General features: G+C 45.9%; 1 protein-coding gene across 3 annotated transcripts in view; it reads left to right on the top strand.

Annotated features, from left to right (window-relative positions):
* The window catches only part of LSM14A (LSM14A mRNA processing body assembly factor), a 399,547-nt gene that overhangs the window by 205,476 nt on the left and 172,387 nt on the right, over positions 1–21,684 (top strand). For 2 of the 3 annotated variants that reach the window (XM_069216478.1, XM_069216475.1), the window contains one exon: positions 10,487–10,564. The exons of the other annotated variant lie outside the window; for it this stretch is intronic. In XM_069216478.1, coding sequence (XP_069072579.1) covers positions 10,487–10,564 — 78 coding nt within the window. The remainder of the gene's footprint in view (positions 1–10,486; positions 10,565–21,684) is intronic. 3 annotated transcript variants of the gene reach the window in all.

Genomic DNA, 21,684 nt, shown 5'->3' with positions numbered 1-21,684 from the left:
CGTGAGGTTTTTGAAATGCAATAAACAGTTGTTTAGTTTTTCTGATGTGTTTAGTTCTGTCGATGTAGTACATTAGTGCTCTTTTGACGTCTAATGTATGTAGTGCCCTTTCAGCTATGGAATCTGGCTGTGGGAAGAACACTGGTAGCTCTACCGTTTGATTTAGGTGGAACGGTGAAATAACCTTTGGCAAAAATGTAGGATTGGTCCTTACGACTACTTTATTTTTGTGTAGTTGGATAAAAGGTTCTTGTATTGTAAACGCCTGAATTTCACTTACTCTTCTTAGAGATGTGATGGCGATGAGAAATGCAACTTTCCAGGTTAGGAATTGTATTTCGCAAGAGTGCATAGGTTCAAAGGGTGGACCCATGAGTCTTGTTAAGACGATGTTGAGGTTCCATGAAGGAACGGGTGGTGTCCTTGGTGGTATAATTCTTTTGAGGCCTTCCATAAACGCTTTAATGACAGGTATCCTAAATAGTGAAGTTGAATGGGTAATCTGCAGGTATGCAGATATTGCTGCTAGGTGTATTTTAATGGAAGAGAAGGCCAGGTTTGATTTTTTTAAGTGTAGTAAGTAACCCACTACATCCTTTGGAGATGCGTGTAATGGTTGAATTTGATTATGATGGCAGTAGCAAACAAACCTTTTCCATTTGCTTGCATAGCAGTGTCTAGTGGATGGTCTTCTAGCTTGCTTTATGACTTCCATACATTCTTGTGTGAGGTTTAAGTGTCCGAATTCTAGGATTTCAGGAGCCAGATTGCTAGATTCAGCGATGCTGGGTTTGGATGCCTGATCTGTTGTTTGTGTTGTGTTAACAGATCTGGCCTGTTGGGCAACTTGACGTGGGGTACTACTGATAGGTCTAGCAGTGTTGTGTACCATGGTTGCCTTGCCCATGTTGGTGCTATCAGTATGAGTTTGAGTTTGTTTTGACTCAATTTGTTTACTAGATATGGAAGGAGAGGGAGAGGGGGAAAAACGTACGCAAATATCCCTGACCAGTTCATCCATAGGGCATTGCCCTGAGACTGCCTGTGTGGGTATCTGGATGCAAAGTTTTGGCATTTTGCGTTCTCCTTTGTTGCAAATAAGTCTATTTGAGGTGTTCCCCAACGTTTGAAGTAAGTGTTTAGAATTTGGGGGTGAATTTCCCACTCGTGGACCTGTTGGTGATCTCGAGAGAGATTGTCTGCAAGTTGATTCTGGATCCCTGGAATAAACTGTGCTATTAGGCAAATGTGGTTGTGAATTGCCCATTGCCATATTTTTTGTGCCAGAAGGCACAGCTGTGTCGAGTGTGTCCCCCCGTTTGTTTAGATAATACATTGTTGTCATGTTGTCCGTTTTGACAAGAATGTATTTGTGAGTTATGATTGGTTGAAATGCTTTTAATGCTTGGAAAACTGCTAGTAGTTCGAGGTGATTTATATGCAGCTTTCTTTGATGTACGTCCCATGGTCCTTGTATGCTGTGTTGATTGAGGTGTGCTCCCCACCCTGTCATGGAAGCATCTGTTGTTATCACGTATTGTGGCACTGGGTCTTGGAAAGGCCGCCCTTTGTTTAAATTTATATTGTTCCACCATAGAAGCGAGAGGTATGTTAGGCGGTCTATCAACACCAGATCTAGAAGCTGACCCTGTGCTTGTGACCATTGTGATGCTAGGCACTGTTGTAAGGGCCGCATGTGCAACCTTGCGTTTGGGACAATGGCTATGCATGAGGACATCATGCCTAGGAGTTGTAATATCATCTTCGCCTGTATTCTTTGTGTTGGATACATGCGTTGTATAATCTTTTGGAAATTTTGAACCCTTTGTGGATTTGGAGTGGCTATTCCCCTTGTTGTATCTATTGTCGCTCCTAGGTATTGTTGTACCTTGCACGGCAGAATGTGTGATTTCGCATAGTTGATGGTGAAACAGAGTTTGTAGAGGGTTTGTATGACCTGATCTGTGTGGTGTGAGCACCTTGTCAGTGAGTCGGTCTTGATTAGCCAGTCGTCTAGATACGGGAATACGTGTATTTGCTGCCTTCTGATGTGTGCAGCCACTACTGATAGGCACTTTGTGAAGACTCTTGGTGCAGTTGTTAAACCGAACGGCAATACTTTGAATTGGTAATGTATTCCTTTGAATACGAACCTTAGGTATTTCCTGTGCGACGGATGTATTGGTATGTGGAAATACGCGTCTTTGAGATCTAAGGTTGTCATGTAATCTTGTTGCTTTAGCAATGGTAACACTTCCTGTAGCGTGACCATGTGAAAGTGTTCTGATTTGATGTATGTGTTTAGTGTTCTGAGGTCTAGGATTGGTCTCAGTGTTTTGTCCTTCTTTGGTATTAGAAAGTACAGTGAGTAAACCCCTGTATTTGTTTGTGTATCTGGTACCAGTTCTATTGGGTTCTTTTGCAGTAATGCTTGAACTTCTATTTCTAGGAGGTCCGAATGTTGTTTTGATATATTTTGTGTTTTTGGTGGTATGTTTGGAGGGATTTGTAGAAATTCTATGCAATAACCATGTTGGATAATTGCTAAGACCCAAGTGTCTGTTGTTATGTTCTCCCACTCTTGGTAATACTGACTTATTCTTCCCCCCACTGGTGTTGTGTGGAGGGGATGAGTGACGTGTGAGTCACTGTTTGTTTGTAGGTGTTTTGGGGCCTTGAAATTTTCCCCTGCTTCTAGGGAATTGTCCCCCTCTGTATTGGCCCCGAAAGCCTCCCCTTTGGTACTGTCCCTGGTAGGTGGACGGTGTTGACTGAGGTACTGGGTTGTGTGGATTGACCCCGAAACCCCCCTCTAAAGGTTGTCTTGCGGAAGGTGTTGAAAGTGCCTCTGCTCTGCGGGGAGTAGAGCGCGCCCATGGCTTTTGCAGTGTCAGTGTCCTTTTTTAGCTTCTCAATTGCCGTGTCCACTTCAGGTCCGAACAATTGTTGCTCATTGAATGGCATATTGAGCACCGCCTGCTGTATCTCTGGTTTAAAACCAGATGTTCGTAGCCACGCGTGCCTTCGGATGGTTACTGCTGTGTTAACCGTTCTTGCTGCTGTGTCCGCTGCGTCCATAGAGGAGCGTATCTGGTTATTGGAGATGTTTTGGCCCTCCTCAACCACTTGTTTCGCCCTCTTTTGTAGTTCTGTGGGTAGATGCTCAATGAGGTGTTGCATCTCATCCCAGTGGGCTCTGTCATATCGCGCTAGGAGCGCTTGAGAGTTTGCGATGCGCCACTGGTTTGCAGCCTGTACTGCGACCCTTTTACCGGCTGCATCAAACTTTCGGCTCTCCTTATCTGGGGGTGGTGCATCGCCCAATGTGTGGGAGTTTGCTCTCTTGCGAGCCACCCCTACCACAACCGAATCTGGAGGCAGTTGTGAGGTGATGAAAGCTGGGTCTGTGGGAGGTGCTTTATATTTTTTTTCCACCCTCGGTGTTATTGCCCTTCTTTTGACAGGCTCTTTGAATATGTCCTTTGCGTGCCTTAGCATTCCTGGGAGCATAGGCAGGCTTTGGTAGGTGCTATGTGTGGAAGAGAGGGTGTTGAAGAGGAAGTCATCTTCGACAGGCTCCGAGTGTAGAGACACGTTGTGGAACTCTGCTGCTCTAGCCACCACTTGTGAATATGCTGTGCTGTCTTCTGGTGGTGAGGGCTTTGTAGGATACGCCTCAGGACTGTTGTCCGACACTGGGGCGTTGTATAAGTCCCAAGCATCTTGGTCCTGGTCACCTTGGCTTAAGGTGGTGTGAGCCGGTGAATGTGACGGAGTCTGTGCCGGTGAAATGGGAGCCACAGGTGGAGGAGAGGGTGGCGGAGTTACCTTCTTCACCAGTTTTGTTTGTGGTGTTTGTTCTTGTTGGAATTCCAGTCTCCTCTTCCTCCTAATAGGGGGAAGGGTGCTTATTTTCCCTGTTACACTCTGTATAAAAATCCTTTTTTGAGTGTGGTCCACCTCGGTGGATTGTAATTCCTCCTCGAATCTATGCTTTCGCATTTGAGAGGACAGTGATTGTTCCTCTGAATAGGAACCGGTAGTTGGCTCGGTTGCGGGTCGTTTTGGCACTGAAACCATGTCCACGCTCTTTTTCGGCTCCGAGGCGACTTTCCTCTTTTTCGGAGTCGACCCCTCTCGGCTTCGATCCTCCTCGGTGCCGCTGTCTCTGCGTCGAGCAGCTTCGGCTCCGCTATCTCGGCGTCGATCTTTGCCGGCAGCACTATCTCGGTCCCGAGATGGCTGGGTGCCTGTGTCTCGACCCGAGTCGGACGATCTCGGCACTATTTCGGCCTTCTTCGGTGCCGATGGTCGGTCACCGAGTTTATGGGTTGAGCCATGGCCTGATGGCAGTGGCGTCCCCCCTGAGCCCCCACAGCGACGCCTGCAGAGGGAATCCCGAGGCTCCCCCTGACCGCAACTGCCTGAACTCCATTTCCCGACGGCTGGAAAAGACCCTGCACCCGCAGCCCCCAGCACCGAAAGGAACGGAACTCCTGTGCAGGAGTGACCCCCAGGAGGCCCTCTCCCTTGCCCAGGTGGTGGCTACTCCGACGAGCCCCCCCCTTGCCTGCCTGCACCGCTGAAGAGACCCCTTGGTCTCCCATTGAAACCTACAGAGAACCTGATGCTTGTTTACACACTGCACCCGGCCACCCCCGCGCTGCTGAGGGTGTACTTTTTGTGCTGACTTGTGTCCCCCCCGGTGCCCTACAAAACCCCCCTGGTCTGCCCTCCGAAGACGCGGGTACTTACCTGCTGGCAGACTGGAACCGGGGCACCCCCTTCTCTCCATTGAAGCCTATGTGTTTTGGGCACCTCTTTGACCTCTACACCTGACCGGCCCTGAGCTGCTGGTGTGGTAACTTTGGGGTTGCTCTGAACCCCCAACGGTGGGCTACCATGGACCAAAGTGAGTGTGTGTTCCTCATTTATTGCCTGTGTGTATGTACAACAAATGCTTAACACTACTCCTTTGATAAGCCTACTGCTCGACCACACTACCACAAAATAGAGCATTAGTATTATCTCTTTTTGCCACTATCTTAACCTCTAAGGGGAACCCTTGGACTCTGTGCATACTATTCCTTACTTTGAAATAGTGCATACAGAGCCAACTTCCTACACACAGGAAATACCTAAGGTTCGTATTCCAAGGAATACATTACCAATTCAAAGTGTTGCCATTCGGAATAACAACTGCGCCAAGAGTTTTTACAAAATGCCTGGCAGTAGTAGCTGCAAATATCAGAAGGCAGCAAATACATGTGTTCCCGTACTTAGACGACTGGTTAATCAAAACCAACACGCTAAGACAGTGTTCACAGCACACAAAATGTCATACAGACCCTTCACAGGCTAGGTTTCTCCATCAACTACGCGAAGTCACACCTTTTGCCGTGTCAAACACAGCAATACTTAGGAGCGACAATCAACACAGCAAAAGGGATTGCCACTCCAAGTCCACAAAGGGTTCAAACATTTCACAAGGTAATACAGGCCATGTATCCAACACAAAAGATACAAGTCAAAATAGTAATGAAACTCCTAGGCATGATGTCTTCATGCATAGCCATTGTCCCAAACGCAAGATTGCACATGCGGCCCTTACAACAGTGCCTAGCATCACAATGGTCACAAGCACAGGGTCAACTTCTAGATCTGGTGTTGTTAGACCGCCAAACATACATCTCGCTTCTATAGTGGAACAGTACAAATTTAAACCGAGGGCGGCCTTTCCAAGACCCAGTGCCACAATACGTCCTAACGACGGATGCTTCCATGACAGGGTGGGGAGCACACCGCAATCAACACAGCATCCAAGGACAATGGGACATACATCAGGGGCAGTTTCACATAAATCACTTAGAACTGTTAGCAGTATTTCTAGCGCTGAAAGCATTTCAACCCATAATAACCCAAAAATACATTCTTGTCAAAACAGACAACATGACAACAATGTATTATCTAAACAAACAAGGAGGGACACACTCGACACAGTTGTGCCTCCTAACACAAAAAATATGGCATTGGGCGATTCACAACCACATTCGCCTAATAGCACAATTTATTCCAGGGATTCAGAACCAGTTGGCAGACAATCTCTCTCGAGATCACCAACAAACCCACGAATGGGAAATTCACCCCCAAATACTAAACAATTACTTTCAAATTTGGGGAACACTTCAAATAGATCTATTTGCAACAAAGGAAAACTCAAAATGCCAAAACTTTGCATCCAGGTACCCACAAGATCAATCCCAAGGCAATGCTCTATGGATGAACTGGTCAGGGATATTTGCGTACGCTTTTCCCCCTCTCCCTCTCATTCCATATCTAGTAAACGGGTTGAGTCAAAACAAACTCAAACTCATAGCACCAACATGGGCAAGGCAACCTTGGTACACAACACTACTAGACCTTTCAGTAGTACCTCATGTCAAACTACCCAACAGACCAGATCTGTTAACACAACACAAACAGATCAGACATCCAAATCCAGCATCGTTGAATCTAGCAATTTGGCTCCTGAAATCCTAGAATTCGGGCATTTAGACCTCACACAGGAATGTATGGAGGTCATAAAACAAGCTAGAAAACCTACCACTAGACACTGCTATGCAAATAAGTGGAAAAGATTTGTTTATTATTGCCTTAATAATCAAATTCAATCTTTACACGCATCTGCAAAAGAAATAGTAGGATACTTACTACATTTGCAAAAATCTAACCTAGCTTTCTCTTCCATTAAAATAAATCTTACGGCAATTTCTGCTTACCTACAAATTACGCACTCAATTTAATTGTTTAGGATACCAGTCATAAAGGCGTTTATGGAAGGCCTAAAGAGAATTATACCACCAAGAACACCACCAGTTCCTTCGTGGAACCTCAACATTGTCCTAACACGACTCATGGGTCCACCTTTTGAGCCCATGCACTCTTGTGAAATGCAATACTTAACGTGGAAAGTTGCATTTTTAATTGCCATCACATCTCTAAGAAGAGTGAGTGAAATTCAAGCATTTACCATTCAAGAACCATTTATTCAAATACACAAAAATAAAGTTGTTCTACGGACCAATCCTAAATTTTTACCAAAAGTAATCTCACCGTTCCACTTAAATCAAACGGTAGAATTACCAGTGTTCTTCCCACAGCCAGATTCAGTAGCCGAAAGAGCACTACATACATTAGACATCAAAAGAGCACTAATGTACTACATTGACAGAACAAAACTAATTCGAAAGACAAAACAACTATTTATCGCCTTTCAAAAACCTCATACAGGAAATCCAATTTCAAAACAAGGCATTGCTAGATGGATAGTTAAGTGCATTCAAACCTTTTATCTTAAAGCTAAAAGAGAACTGCCTATTACACCAAAGGCACACTCAACCAGAAAGAAAGGTGCTACCATGGCCTTTCTAGGAAATATTCCAATGAACGAAATATGTAAGGCAGCAACATGGTCTACGCCTCATACATTTACCAAGCACTACTGTGTAGATGTGCTAACTGCACAACAAGCAACAGTAGGTCAAGCTGTATTAAGAACATTATTTCAAACTACTTCAACTCCTACAGGCTGAACCACCGCTTTTGGGGAGATAACTGCTTACTAGTCTAGGCACAGCATGTGTATCTGCAGCTACACATGCCATTGAACGGAAAATGTCACTTACCCAGTGTACATCTGTTCGTGGCATTAGTCGCTGCAGATTCACATGTCTTTCTCTGTCTCGCTCTTTCTGTCTTTCTCTGTCTCGCTCTTTCTGTCTTTCTCTGTCTCGCTCTTTCTGTCTTTCTCTGTCTCGCTCTTTCTGTCTTTCTCTGTCTCGCTCTTTCTGTCTTTCTCTGTCTCGCTCTTTCTGTCTTTCTCTGTCTCGCTCTTTCTGTCTTTCTCTGTCTCGCTCTTTCTGTCTTTCTCTGTCTCGCTCTTTCTGTCTTTCTCTGTCTCGCTCTTTGTCTTTCTCTGTCTCGCTCTTTGTCTTTCTCTGTCTCGCTCTTTCTGTCTTTCTCTGTCTCACTCTTTCTGTCTTTCTCTGTCTCGCTCTTTCTGTCTTTCTCTGTCTCGCTTTTTCTCTGTCTTTCTCTGTCTCGCTTTTTCTCTGTCTTTCTCTGTCTCTTTTTCTCTGTCTTTTTCTCTCTCGAAGATCTGAGGTGCTGGAGCTTCTCTCAGGAGGATTCTAGAGGGTGGTGTCTGATTGGTGGATGCTCAAGTTTGGTGTTTTTCTTAAAATGACTATGATAGACTATTAAATTGAAGAGGCCTAAGGCCCTAGTATTGATAAGTTTCATCACTACTTGTGTAATTGTACCGGGGGCTCCCATCTCAACGACGGGGAATGATTCAAGCATGTGAATCTATGAAAGATTCCAATACTGGAGAACTACAGTTACAGGTAAGTAACTCATTTTCTTCTCCCATAGTGGTCGCAACGGAACAGTTTGATGGTGGGGGTACCATTTCATCAGCCCACACCCAGTGAAACACTGATCATGGATGTCTTGTTACAGGGATAGGGGCTCAGAGGGGTTCCCTTCAAACTCAGGGCATATGTTCAGATGAGGAAAAGACATAACACAACTTGCTACAAAGTCTTTCTTTCTAGCACTCACAACAAACTAACTGCTGAGTGAAAGGACTTCTAGTTCTTAGGGTCACAGACAAGAGGTGAGACTTCAATGTTTTACTCAAAGCAGGGTGATGGTCTGTATGTCAGTTGTTTAAGTGGAGGGAGTACCAAGCCTTGGCTGCAGGGTAGGGAAGAGTACTATCGCCCGTGTGATTTTGTAGAATTATTTTAGTGACCGGAAGATGCAGAGAGCAAAAGGGGTGGAGTCATTTTGTTCATAAAAAGTGGTGGCCTATGTGGAAAAGTACACTGCACAAGACAGAGTTTTGAAATCGATGTAGTGTGAGTAGTAGCAAGTTTAGTTTGGCAAGTTAGCCAGTACTGTTAGTGACGAGTAAGCTGAACAATAACCCTGGCTGCTTCATTTAAACTTTTGGGAAGGCGAGCAGTCTTAAAATCTGGAACTCCAAGATAGAGAGAATATAAATAGTCTTGGTGGGAAAGAATAACTGGCTGGACCCCATTTTGTTTGACTCAGCATTGGTAAAGAATGATTCAGTGAGTGAAGAAGTTTCAGATGGTGAAAGCTGGTAAAAGAAACATTGATCTGCGAGGTAACTAATAAGTTTACATGCACAAATGAATGCCAGGTTGTGGACTTCAGTTACCAGTACAGGAGCAGGCGAGAGGTTGCTGTGCCACCAATCTGTAGAACAAATGGAAGAATCTGTGCAGATAAATCAAATTTCCTTTTTTGCTGGTGCTAATTTAAGAGAATTTTTCCTCACCCACATGATCATAGCCAATTTAAAAACATAAATACAAATCAAATGAGTGGAAGAGGCTGGCCAAAAAAAAATATCTGACATTTTAATAAATCAAGAGATGAACCCTGTTTGCAACTCTACAGAGAATTAGTTTAAAAGAGGATCTAAAAGGGGAAAGGTATGGACCACATGTGTGATTTGCGATATGATTCAAACCTAATTAAGGCTTGGGCTTTATTGCTAATTTCTGAGAGGCAAGAAAGACTGATGTGATGTATGAAAGGTGGCCAAAAAGATAAGGAAGGCCAGGACCACATTGCCTCCAAGCCCACCAATTACTGGTGGTCATCAAGGGCTAAGGCTAAGGCAGTTTAATTGCTACAAAGCAGACAAAAGCCCGACTGATGGAAGTGCAGAAAATCATGATTATCAAGAACTCATGTAAGTTACTTATTTATTGATTTGGCAGGCAAATGGCATAGTGAAATGTGATAACTGCTCAAAACAATGAGAATGGCTGTGGATTTTTTTTTCTTTTCAATAATAGAACTCCCAGCTTACACTCAAGGAAAACAGAAGATGTAAGTTGCATAGCTCCAGTAAAACTGGCCCGACTACAGAGACCGGTTTGTGTAGGGATGTGAACTGGGCCAGATCCAGTGACGATCTGGAATTAGCTAGGCAAAATGATGTCCAGGGAAAGCTCGATCTAGGTGGAAGCGAGGTATAAGGATATTTGGTTGTTAGTATTTATTTATTTATTTGTGCTTGCAAGATCTAACCGTGAGCAGTGTCTTGACAGGTCATAAGCTGGTCATTCCATCTACGTCGGCCCCCTCTTTCATTCCTACTCAAAGGCTGAGGCGGAAGATAGTGAGACCTATGGTGGGCATGGTGTTAGTGTTGTAATGGGATGGCTGTGATCTGGCCTACCACATCTGCTTGCTTTAGTTATGTTGCTTCACTCTTCTGATCCCATTTAGCTTGATTTTAAACCTGTGCCTTATAGCTGTAGAATGGTCAAACTAAAATGTGTTGTCTGATATAAATTTCACCTTGAGAGATGCAACTTGCTGAAAGTTAGTGTATCCTCACATTAGGAAGCTTGATGTTTAAAATGTTAACTTCCTGATCTTTTAGTTGAAGCACACAGGCTGTCAAGACCAGAAGCTGATCAGTTAAGAAATGAAAACAAAGATGCAAACAAGAGGCAAGCAGGTACCTAAACGTTTTATAATCTTATACTGCACTTTGTGATGGCCACATTAGCTACTGTGTCTTGAATTCACTTTTCTGATAATTCTGTTTGCAGATGCCAAACCTGCAGAATATCCTCCTGCGTCAGACTGCATCTAGAAGATTGAAACAGCAATGCACCTGTGTGCCACTCTCCTTTTGACTTTGTTCTGCCCCAGAAATGACGATGGAGCCTCTTATTAGTGCCAACCTTCCGCGACGACATTCCTTCTTTTCTGCTCCTTCATATGCAGATATGGATCTCACGCCTAACAGTTTCCTTGTCAGTTGGAAGAGGGTTTTTTTTTGTTGCTCAAAATTATTTTTGGGCCAATGTGCAAGGGAATTATGTACCTTGTGAAAGTTAACCCTTTAAGAAACTCGCAGACTGTGACAGACCCACACACGTTTTACCTCTGATTTTTGGGTTAGGGGCAGGAGTCCATCTCCTGCCACATGTGTGGCCTTAGGAATAGTAGTGTGATATGGGAGCATGAATTTAACCTGTGCATCAACAAACACTGAAAGAGTTCATGGAAATCCTGCTCTCAGTTGGATGCAGATCCATTCCCGCAAGGTCTTCCTCACAGTCCAGTTCTTTGGGGAAGTCTAAGAAGAAGCACAAGAGGGCTAGATGTGATTGTCCCAGTCATACCACTCAGACTGAGGAGCTGTGACGGTCAGTGTGCCTCTTGATTCTGGTATCTCGCCAGCCAGTCGGTTCCACTGTAAATTGTGATGCATCCAGACTTCCCCCTGGCCATTGATGCGGTTGCAACAATTGAGGCCTTTAAAGAGGTCATGTTATGTATCTTTTGCACTGTCTCGCTCTGTTAATCTTTGGTCAAGTTACCGCTGGGGAATCTGCCTTCTGTGCCATGAGATCCTCTTGAACTTGTCATTGTATTCACTCTGACACTGGAGCAGACTTCTAATCTGCCACCAAAATCCACAATGGTCCCTTTGATATTGAAGGTGTTCGAGAGTGACCATGCCCCAGTAGTCCTTTCTGACTCTGAGCCATGTTTGTCTCTTCCCTGATCAAGGTACAGTAAGAACAACACCTTTTCTTTGCAGTAGCATCCTAGGATTCAAACAACTTTTCAGTTGAGCCTCTAATCTAAGTAAACCATCCTTTAGACATTACAGTAGCAATGAGGGGGATTATTTTTCCCTACACTGTGACTATTTAAACATGGAGTTAAAGGGGCTAGTGGGTTGGACACTTAAAGGGACTCGGTTTTATTTTCCCCGTGGGCTGTCAACAGTAGAGTCTCTGCTTTACAGCAGTAATAAAATGGGCAGCTGAGGTACTGGATCTACAGCTGCCAACTGTGGAAGTCAAAACTACTGTAATGACAGAACGTTTGTAACCTGAACAAACCTATTCCAGGTGCTTGCTACCCTTCACTGAAGCCCTGATCACCTTTATGGGCACCTAGTTGGGTGTTTTCCATGACAGGCAGGCGCCAGGTGTAGGAAACTGGTTCAGTTTATGATGTACACCTATGGTGTAGAACCCTATACTGAGTCCAGGCAACCCTTTGTGATTGTGAATAGGTGTCCAGATAGCAAAAGCTCTCATGGGGTAGCTGAGACGAGCAGCTAAAGCGTATCCAGGACGAATGTAAAGCACTTGAAATACCACAGTAATCAGACAGTAACTCACTCACAAGAAAGAACCATACAAGTGTTGCAAAAATAAAACATTATTTATTACAGAACTATTAGACTAGCATTGGTATATCTCTCTTTGGAGATATCTACCCACAATATATACACAGAATTACATGCAGAAATAGCTTAAAATATACATGTCTCGGGGGGAGGGTAGGAGAGGGGGGAATCATGTACTAAGTGAAAGGCAAAATAGTGAACACAATCAAAGTAAGTGTGTTAGTTAGCTAGTGGCTGGGGGTAGATGAAAACACCAGAGGCAAGTATTGTAATTGTCCCCTGCGACCAGGTGCAGAGCAGTTACCCACCCAGTCTTCCCATAGAGGAAATAATGGTTGGAGTTTGTGTGTTTCAGGACCCTTCCCAGTGGACCCCAAGGAAACCTACAGACCAGAGGAAAGTTAGAGTGCCCCTGCCTGAGGATACCCAGGAGACAGTAGTTACCTACACCAGGGGACTCCGATGCAGAGGGGATAAGGGGCACTCTTTTAAGTCAGTGGAAGCCTCAGATTGTCCAGCTAATTTCACAACCTGTGGACCAAACTGGTGATACCCAGGGACGAATTTCAGACATGGAGGACCTGAAAAGGAAGTGGACAGAGTCCAGCACCCTCTGAGATGCCCAGGTGCTGCAGGTGACCTTGCCCACACTCCTAGAGGTGAAGTTACCGCGAGTTGGTGGAGGAAGAAGTCCAACTGCGGGGTCCAGGAGCTGCAGAAGATTCCAGTAGTAGCCTTTGAGCTGTCCCTCAACAGTTGCTGGATTAAAGAAGGGTCAGTGACTAGCCAGCTCACAAACAAGCACTGGCAAATGCAAGCAGGAACAGAAGATGTATTTGTAGAGCTTTAGGGACCAGCAATGTCTAGGAGACTCTACCCTTGAAGGGGAGTCAGGGCTGGCTCTCAAGACACAGGAAGGCCAGCTGAAGTTGTTGGAGCCCCCACAAGTGACCCACAGGTGATGGACACAGGAAGTCAGAAGGAGGCCTCCGAAGCACAACAAAACAGAAGTCCCAAGTCTCAGGCGTTGCAGGAGAGGGTTTGATCTTCGAGTTGCAGAGTGCTGGAGGATGGGGCTTCTTGGCACCTAAAGATCTGGAGGAAGAGTCAACAGCCCTTGACAAGCACAATAGTTGCGGTGCACAGGGGTTCCAGTCCAGTGGCAGGAGCAGGAGCCCACAGTCTCCCAAGTTTGTCAGAAGACAAACTGGACCCAGGGGGGGCCACAGACTCCATCTATGATGTGATACAGAGCCCTTCGATGTCTGCTGGACAGCATACCACACCAGCCGGTCGATGTCTTGAGGTGCCTTGGGATGGAGGGGAGTGACTCTTCACTCCAGGGGAGATTCCTTCATGCTTTCAAATGCAAACAGAGTCCTTGTGACCCAGGAGGATGCTCAGCCTTGGGTGTTGCAGAATTCTTGCAGGATCTGGAGAAACTGTTGCAGTGGGAGCCTTCCCACCAAAAGCAGACGTGTTTCGTTTTCAAAGCAGACCAGCAGTGGTTCCAGAGGCCAGGAGCAGAAGATATTTGGCAGAGAGTTCCTCAGTCTTGCTCGACGAATCTAATGACCCATTCTTAGGGGAAGCCGTTAAGTAGCCCTAAAAGGGGTTTGTCATTCTCTGGGGTGACCCAATTATCATAGGGGGTCAGGGATGTCATCTTCCTGGTCTACCAGTCGGATGCTCCCGGAGGCCTCTGCACATCTTATTTTCAAGATGGCAGAATCCAGTGGCTAGCTGGCAGAGCTCTGTGCACCTCCCTAATCGGAGGAACTGTATTGGGGAGGGGGTGGTGGTGTCATTCTCCTGTCCTTTGTGCAGTTTCACACCAGAGCGGGAACCAGTGGGGGTTCCTGAACTGGTTCAAACCAGATTACGCGAGGAGGGCACCAAATGTTCCCTCCAAAGCAGTCTGGTGGCACTCAGAGGTGACCCAAGCCCTTAGACACCTAATACACATGGGGGTTGGTCACACATCTCCCTTGCAGGAAATCATTTGTTCTGCTTTCCTCTGCGTGAGCCAGGTTTATCAGCAGGAGGGAAGAACAGTGTCTGGGGTCTGCAGCAGTGTGGGCTGGCAGCTAGACCCCAGAAGGCTGCACAGGGAAGACTGCGGGATCCTCTAAGGAACTCTCAGAGTACATGGCATCATGCAACTAACACTGTAATCTGTGTAGTTGCATGATTCCAACAGGTTTGATACCAGACTTGCCTAGATTCAGAGAAGCCATTATGTAGTTGGATCACTTGTGTTGACCAGTGTTCACTTCATACCCTAAGATGGCTTCCCCACATTTACAAAGCCCAGGGAATGGAGTCTGGGGTTTGTAGGGGTACCCTGCTCATGCAGGGGTACCCTCACACTTGGGGACATACACCTGCCCTTGGGCTGAAGAGTCTGCCAGAGGGGTGACTTGCAGTGTTTTAAATGCAGTGACCAGGATATAAGATAAGCCATATTGGTGGTGAAAGGGTTCATGCACCATTTCATGCGTGCTGCCATTACAGGCACGGTTTGCATGAGCTCCCATGGGTGGCTCAATACATGCTGCAGCCCATGGAGTCCTCTGATGTACCAGTACTGTGGGTACCTAAGTAGCATATGCTATGGGCTTACATAGGTGCATCCGTATGCCAATTTTGAGTGTAAAATGTTTACCAGCAACCACATTTAGAGGAGAGAGCACAGTCACTGGGGTCCTGGTTAGCAGGGTCCCAGTGTACTACCGTCTAAACACAGACATCAGGCAAAAAGTGGGTATAACTATGCTAGAAAGATGGGTGTTTCCTACACCAGGTTTCTAGTTGCAGCACCCTACATCAGAGTTTGGTGGTTCAAGCTTCCATTAGTAGGTTGAATGGCCAATTCATTCAGTAATAGTTCCCTGATACTCTCCTAAACAGAGTAAAAAACAATTGAGACATTCAGTAAAAGGATGTTTTGGTTGGCCAGCCTAGCCCTCCTGCCAGTCAATGTCAGGTTGTAACTGAGGAGATAATCCCATGCTTTATGGGACATGATTGGTGCAATCTTGGTGAGTCCTTAAGACCCTTGATGAGGGCTGGGCCTGCCACTCCTTTTAGACCTGCGGCACTTTCCACACACGTCAGAGTATCTTTCAGAGGAGTACCTTTCCACCTTGGTCCAAGAAGCACATGATCTTTTGACCAAATTAGTCCTAGAGAGTTCCGGCCCCAGAAATTGAGACTTTCTATTACTCCCACAATTTCCTCATGCCAAAGGAGTACAGGAGGCCTTTGTGCATTTTTAAATCCACTGCCATGTGATACTGCAACAAGCAGGCCAGGGTGGGGTTCTTGATCCTGTGCCAATAGGAACTTTGCCTCTGGAGCTGGCTGGAACAACAGGGTATTTGAACTCTGGTGGGATCTTTGAACTCTGGGTCAGACCAACTCAGCCAGCAATGTCAGGCAGATCACAAACGGCAGTTACAGCTTAAGGTGGCACATGGCCTCTTCTAGTAATGTAGGTAACCCTGGCTGTATCTTTTCACCACTGCTGAGCATGCTTTGTGTAATATTTGCATACTGGAGTTTCCAAGAAACATGTCGTTTTGACTCATTCTGGATAGAGTGGAGCATAGGATTCTTGCACACTTTTCTGCCACTGCTTCTCCTGCCCAGAGTTCTGAACATCAGCAATGGCCTGCCCATGTCAGCCTTGTGGCTCTGGAATGGACTAGAAGTGTGTGTTCCCTGGGTATGAGCATCTGTCCTATGATTAGGCTATAGTTTTGGGAGGATCTCCTTTTGGAGCTGCAGGGCAAGGTCCTGCACAAGAACCTCAATCTGCCCTGCTATGCTTAAGACTGAGCAGCTCCTGTAGTTAAGGATGTCATCCTTGCTGCCAGGTGTCCCTCTATAAAGTCTGTCTGTACCCTGTCTGGAACATTGTTTTAGCCTGGTGTACCACCCACAGTACATGCTAAACTATAGAACATCTTGTTTGTTTTTTGCTGGCCCAGCAAGGCCTAGAAGGGGGCCTAGTTAAAGGTCGTTTGTCAGCCCTTTCTGCCTTTTTACATTTACCTCACCACCCATCCTTGTTCAAATTGCCTGTTGTAGTGATGCATGCCCTGTGAACCAACAGCTGTTCACTACCCTTCTGACTCTGAACACTCTGTTCCTGGTCTCTCTAACTTCCACTTGATGGGCGAGTGAAATTAAAAATCTCAGTGCAGCCTCCTTAAACAACCTTTTTGCCCAGATAAAGTGGTGCTGATGAATAGGACGCCCTTTTTGTCCGGTAAGGATGGCTTTTCATGTTGGTCAATCCATCACTCTCCCAATGTTCTTTGCTCCACCTCACCCCTCGAAAGAGGAGACTCAGTCAGCTGCCTCCCACAACAGCTTCAAGCTTCCACATCAAGCGAACAAAAAAACAATTAAGTGGACAGTCAGATTTTTGAGGGGTTCTCTGGGGCAAAAAAAAACCAGAGCAGTGCTGAAAAAGAAGCATGTCAAAGTAGATAGTCACTGCATTGAGATCTGCTATGCACTGGAAAAAAAGCAGCCTCCAGAGGTTTGAGGGCTCTTTCCACTAAGGCTACTACCACTACCCTGGCATGCAGAGGGCCCATCTTTGTCATCTATCTGGGCACGACATGCATCAATGCACATTCTTCACACAACTACTAACCTGAAAGCCAGGTCAGGCGGGTAGGACATTTTGGCTATTTCTTCCTGTAGAACACTTTGGTCTGAGCCATTCCACAGACCAACACCTTGGGAGGGATACTTTTTCGGAATCTGTTCTAAAGGTGAGTAATCTGTGATTAGAACTATCCGTCACAAGAACAAGTTACTTACCAAACTTTCTGGTGAATATTCTAACTGCAGATTTCTCTCCGCTCTCCCTCCCTGTTGTGTGGAATCGTCTTTTTACATCCATCAGTGTCCTATATTGGAGATCTTCAGTGTGGTACTCCTGATTATTGTTGGGCTTTGCATCCAAGGGCAGGGACAGTGTCAATAAAGAAACTGACGCCAGAATGGCATTTTTATACAGCTCCTTTGTCACTTCTGGGTCAGAACCTAGTCAACGTGGGGCCATACAACGCCACCTACTGATGTTCATGAGCAATGGTATTTAAATCTTTCAGATCCAGTCTGGCGCCTGAGGATATTCTAAAGGTGAGGAATCTGTGATTAGACAGAGTATCCACAAGAAAGAGTGATCCTGAAGGTAACTTGTTCTTCGATGCCAAGTAAAGTTGCTCTAGTGTACATTTTTCCTTTGTTGTACGCATGATTACAGATCCATTTTACTAGCAGTGTCTTCAATATACTTGTTTAGATTTTATTTACTGTTCAAATTTATAGTATGAGTACCCAACATGCATAACTGTCAGGAAAATTTGCATGCAGGGAGTAATTGTAGAAATGTATTTATTGTAAGGCTGTTGTTGTTGTGTGTTTTTTTTTTTTTCTTCTTTTTTTTTTTTTTTTTTAAGCCTGGCTTTTTTCAGTAGCATAATCCTCCTCTTGGTATTCTCTGTGAATGTGCTGGTCATATAATGTAGACTGGGGTTTATATTATCCCAATATGTATATATTGATACAAGTAAAATAGCAAAATAGAACACTGCACTCCAGTTCGAAATACAGGCTTTCTATTAGAAAGCCATAGACCGTATCAGCTTCTCAGTAGAAGTTGCCAAGCTCTAACTCCATTCCAGTTGAGATTCGGACTGCTTACAGTGCATAAGTGTAGGAAAGTAGCCTCTTTCTAGCATGGTTACCCCCACTTTTTCGCCTGTTTGTCAGTGTGTTTGACTGTATTTACTGGGACCCCGCTAACCAGGATCCCAGTGATTATGCTCGCTTATTTAAATGTGGTTGCTGGAACCTTTTTCACCCCACATTTGGCATACTGGTACCCCCATGTAAGTCCCTAGCATATGATACCTAGGTAACCAGGCATTGGGGTACCAGGGGATCCCTAGGGGCTGCAGCATGTATTATGCCACCCATAGGGAGCCCATGCAAAGTGCTCTGCAGGCCTACAGTTGCAGCCTGCGTGAAACGGGTGCATGCACCCGTTTTCCTTACAGGTCACTGTATCGGGTCAGTGGAAGTCACCCCTATGGTAGGCCCTTTGTGCCCAGAGGGCAGGGTGCTGGTACCTGTGTGTGGGTGCCCCTGCACTAGCAAAGGTGTCCCCACAAGCTCCAGATCCATTTTTCTGGACTTTGAGTGCGGGATGCCTGTTTACGCATATACTGGACATAGGTCACTACCTATGTCCAGCTACAAAATGGTAACTCTGAACGTGGGCATGTTTGGTATCAAACATGTCTGAATCATACCCCAATACTGTTGCAAGTATTGAAAATATGATTCCATGAACTCTGGGGGCTTCTTGAGGGTCCCCAGCATTGCTACCACCAGTCTTATAGGATTTTTCCAGGCAGTCAAGCTGCTGTTACCCCTCAGACAGATTTCTGCCCTCCTGCTACTTGATCTGATCAAGCCTAGGAAGGCAGAACAAAGGATTTCCTTTGGGGGAGGGAGATAACACCCTTTCCCTTTGGTGATAGGTGTGACTGGCTTGTGAGGGGTAGCCTCCCCAAGCCACTGGTTTGCTTTGAAGGGCACATTTTGTGCCCTGTTGCATAAACTAGTCCACACCGGTTCAAGGACCCCCAGTCCCTGCTCTGGTGTGAAACTGGACCATGGAAAGGGGCGTGACCACTCCCCTGTCCATCACTACTCCAGGGGTGATGCTCAGAGCTCCTCCAGAGGGTTCCTGGGTTCTGCCATCTTTGTTACCAAGGTTGGCAAGGAACTCGGGAAGCATCTGAGTGGCCAGGCCAGGCAGGTGATGTCATAGCCCCCTCTCAATAGGTGTTTACCTGTTTAGGTGAACAATCACCCTTCCAGGGTTATTTAGGGTCTCTCTCGTGGGTGGGGTCCTCCGATTTGGCTTGCAAGATTCCAGCAGGATTGCTCTGCAACCTCCACTTTGACTTCTGGCCACTGGAACCACAACTGGACCCTCCAAGAACCAACAAACGTTGCTAGAAGGAAGAAGACTCTTCTGCAACTTTTTCAGCGTCTCCTGCCAGCTTTGCAACATTCCCCCGGCCGTGCATCCTCAGAAGACTGCAACTCTATAGCCCGCACAAGAAGGAGGAGGAGGAGGAATCTCCCTTGGAGTGAATGAGTCACTCCCCTGCAACCGCAGGCACCTACAGCAAGTGACGACCGGCTGCGTGGATCTCCCCTCATCTTAAGCTGCGTGGATCCTGCATCACGGGTGGTGGTCCAGAGTAGTCCTCTTTGTTCTCTCTGCCAGCTGTCCAACTTTAGTGGAAGTAAGCCTTTGCCTTCCCACGCAGGACAGTACCCCCATGCACTGCATCTCTTGCAGCTGCCAAGTCTTGTTTGCATCTCCTCCAAGGGATCTTCAGGCAACATGTAGCTCCAGCACTCCTTCTTGCAAAGCACAGCCTCGTGCATGGTTCTCTGGCGACGTGGGATCCTCTTTTGTAGTGCTGCATGGGATTCTACTGCGACTCCTGTGTGCTCGTCCTGTAGGACTCTTGCTGGTGCTGCCTCTGCTCCTGTGGACTCGCCGCAACGCTGAGGTTCCCCTGTGACTCCCCCTCCTGGGTTGAGGCCTCCTGGGCCCTGCTGGTTCCTGGCAGCACTGCTTTCCACTAACCGCAAATATGCCTTTGCAGATGGATGTCAGTGCAGGAATTCCACCATCAAGCCTCAGCAATCTTCACTCCAGCGTGGGACATCATCTGTATCCATCAGGAACTCTTCTCTGGCTCCAGGGCTGCAGTGCTGACCTGTTCTTAATCACCGTTGACCAACTAGTACAGCTGGGCGGGTAGTAGCTCATACTCATCCTGGACTCCACTGTGACTCTTGGACTTGGTACCCTCTCTCTGCAGGTTTTCTTTCTTCAGGAATCCACTGCTGGTTTTCTTGCAGTGTTGTCTGGGTGTCTTTTTCTTCTTTTCCTTCTTTTGGGTGGTTTGGGGAAAATCCAGTGATTTACTCCTGCATTCCTCGTTGCTGGGGGAGGGTGGTGGCTACTGTGTTACTTACCTTTGTGATTTTCTGGTACTCCCAGCTCCCATCTACACATTCTACTTACCTAGGTTGGGCTCCTGTGTTCGATTCCTTTTTTTTTTTTTTTTTTTTGCATATGGTTTGTGCTTTCCCTAGAATCACTATTGGTTATTGCTATTTGTAATGTTTTCTAACCTTTTCTGTGCCGATTTCTGATTACTAGTGTATATATTTAGTGTGTTACCTCCTATTGGAGGGTTGCCTTTCTAGTATTTTGTGGTATTGTGTTCCAAAAAAAAGTACCTTTATTTTTGTACAACTGAGTTTTCTTTCATGTGTGTTACGGCTGTGTAACTACAGTGGTATTGCATGAGCTTTGCATGTCTCCTCAAAGCCTTGGCTGCTCATCCACAGCTACCTCCTGAGAGCCTGGCTTCTAGACACTGCCTACACTTCGCTAAGAGGGGATACCTGGACCTTTATAAGGTGTAATTACCTTGGGTACCCACCAAACACCAGGGCAGCTTCCTAGAATAAGGGAAGTGAAAACTTGTCAGTTCCCAAGGTAATTATCACCATTCCATATCCCTGAGATAGATGCGGACAGTCTAGATACGCAACTGCCCAACAAGCTCACTCCTCATGTTTGCAAACACACTAACAACATTCTGTGCCCTAGTAAGTTATGAAGTATGTTTTGGCAATATAAACTCCCATGTAATCCTCCTGACCCTTAATAATAATAATTTAACCCTTGGATTTTAGATCAAACAGACTCATAATTCCCTAATATTGCTTGGCCCTCTTACACTCAAATAAGGCAAAACTACTACAGCTAGTTTTATCATTCAGTACTCTCCCAGTCCATCGCAGCAAGCCACTCTTCATTTGAACCTGCATAGAACAAGTGAAGACTTCTGCTTTATATATACTGCTGGCTTCTGGAGTGTAGGAAAGTAGCATTTTTCTAGCATAGTTACCCCCACTTATTGCCTGATGTCGGTATGTTTAGACTGTAGTCCACTGGAATCCCGCTAAACAGGACACTAGTCGTTTGCTCTCTCTCATCTAAACTTGATTGCTTGGAAACTTTCTCACCCCACAATTGGCATACTAGAGGACCCTTGTAAGTCCCTAGTATATGGTACTTAGGTACCCAGGGCATTGGTACACCAGGGGTCGCCAATGGGCTGCAGCATTTATTGTGCCACCCATGGGACCCCATGGAAACTGTTTGCAGGCCTTCCTTTGCAGCCTGCATGGGATGGTGCATGCACCCTTTCACCACCGATATATGGCTTACTTTATAGCCTAGTCACTGTACTTATACACTGTAAGTCACCCCTCTTGTAGGCCCTTCAGCCCACAGGCAG

The sequence above is a fragment of the Pleurodeles waltl genome, chromosome 12 (genome assembly GCF_031143425.1).
Source record: "Pleurodeles waltl isolate 20211129_DDA chromosome 12, aPleWal1.hap1.20221129, whole genome shotgun sequence".
NCBI classification, from domain to species: Eukaryota; Metazoa; Chordata; class Amphibia; order Caudata; family Salamandridae; genus Pleurodeles; species Pleurodeles waltl.
Note: the sequence above shows the minus strand (reverse complement) of the source record. Positions and strands in the feature narration are given on the sequence as shown.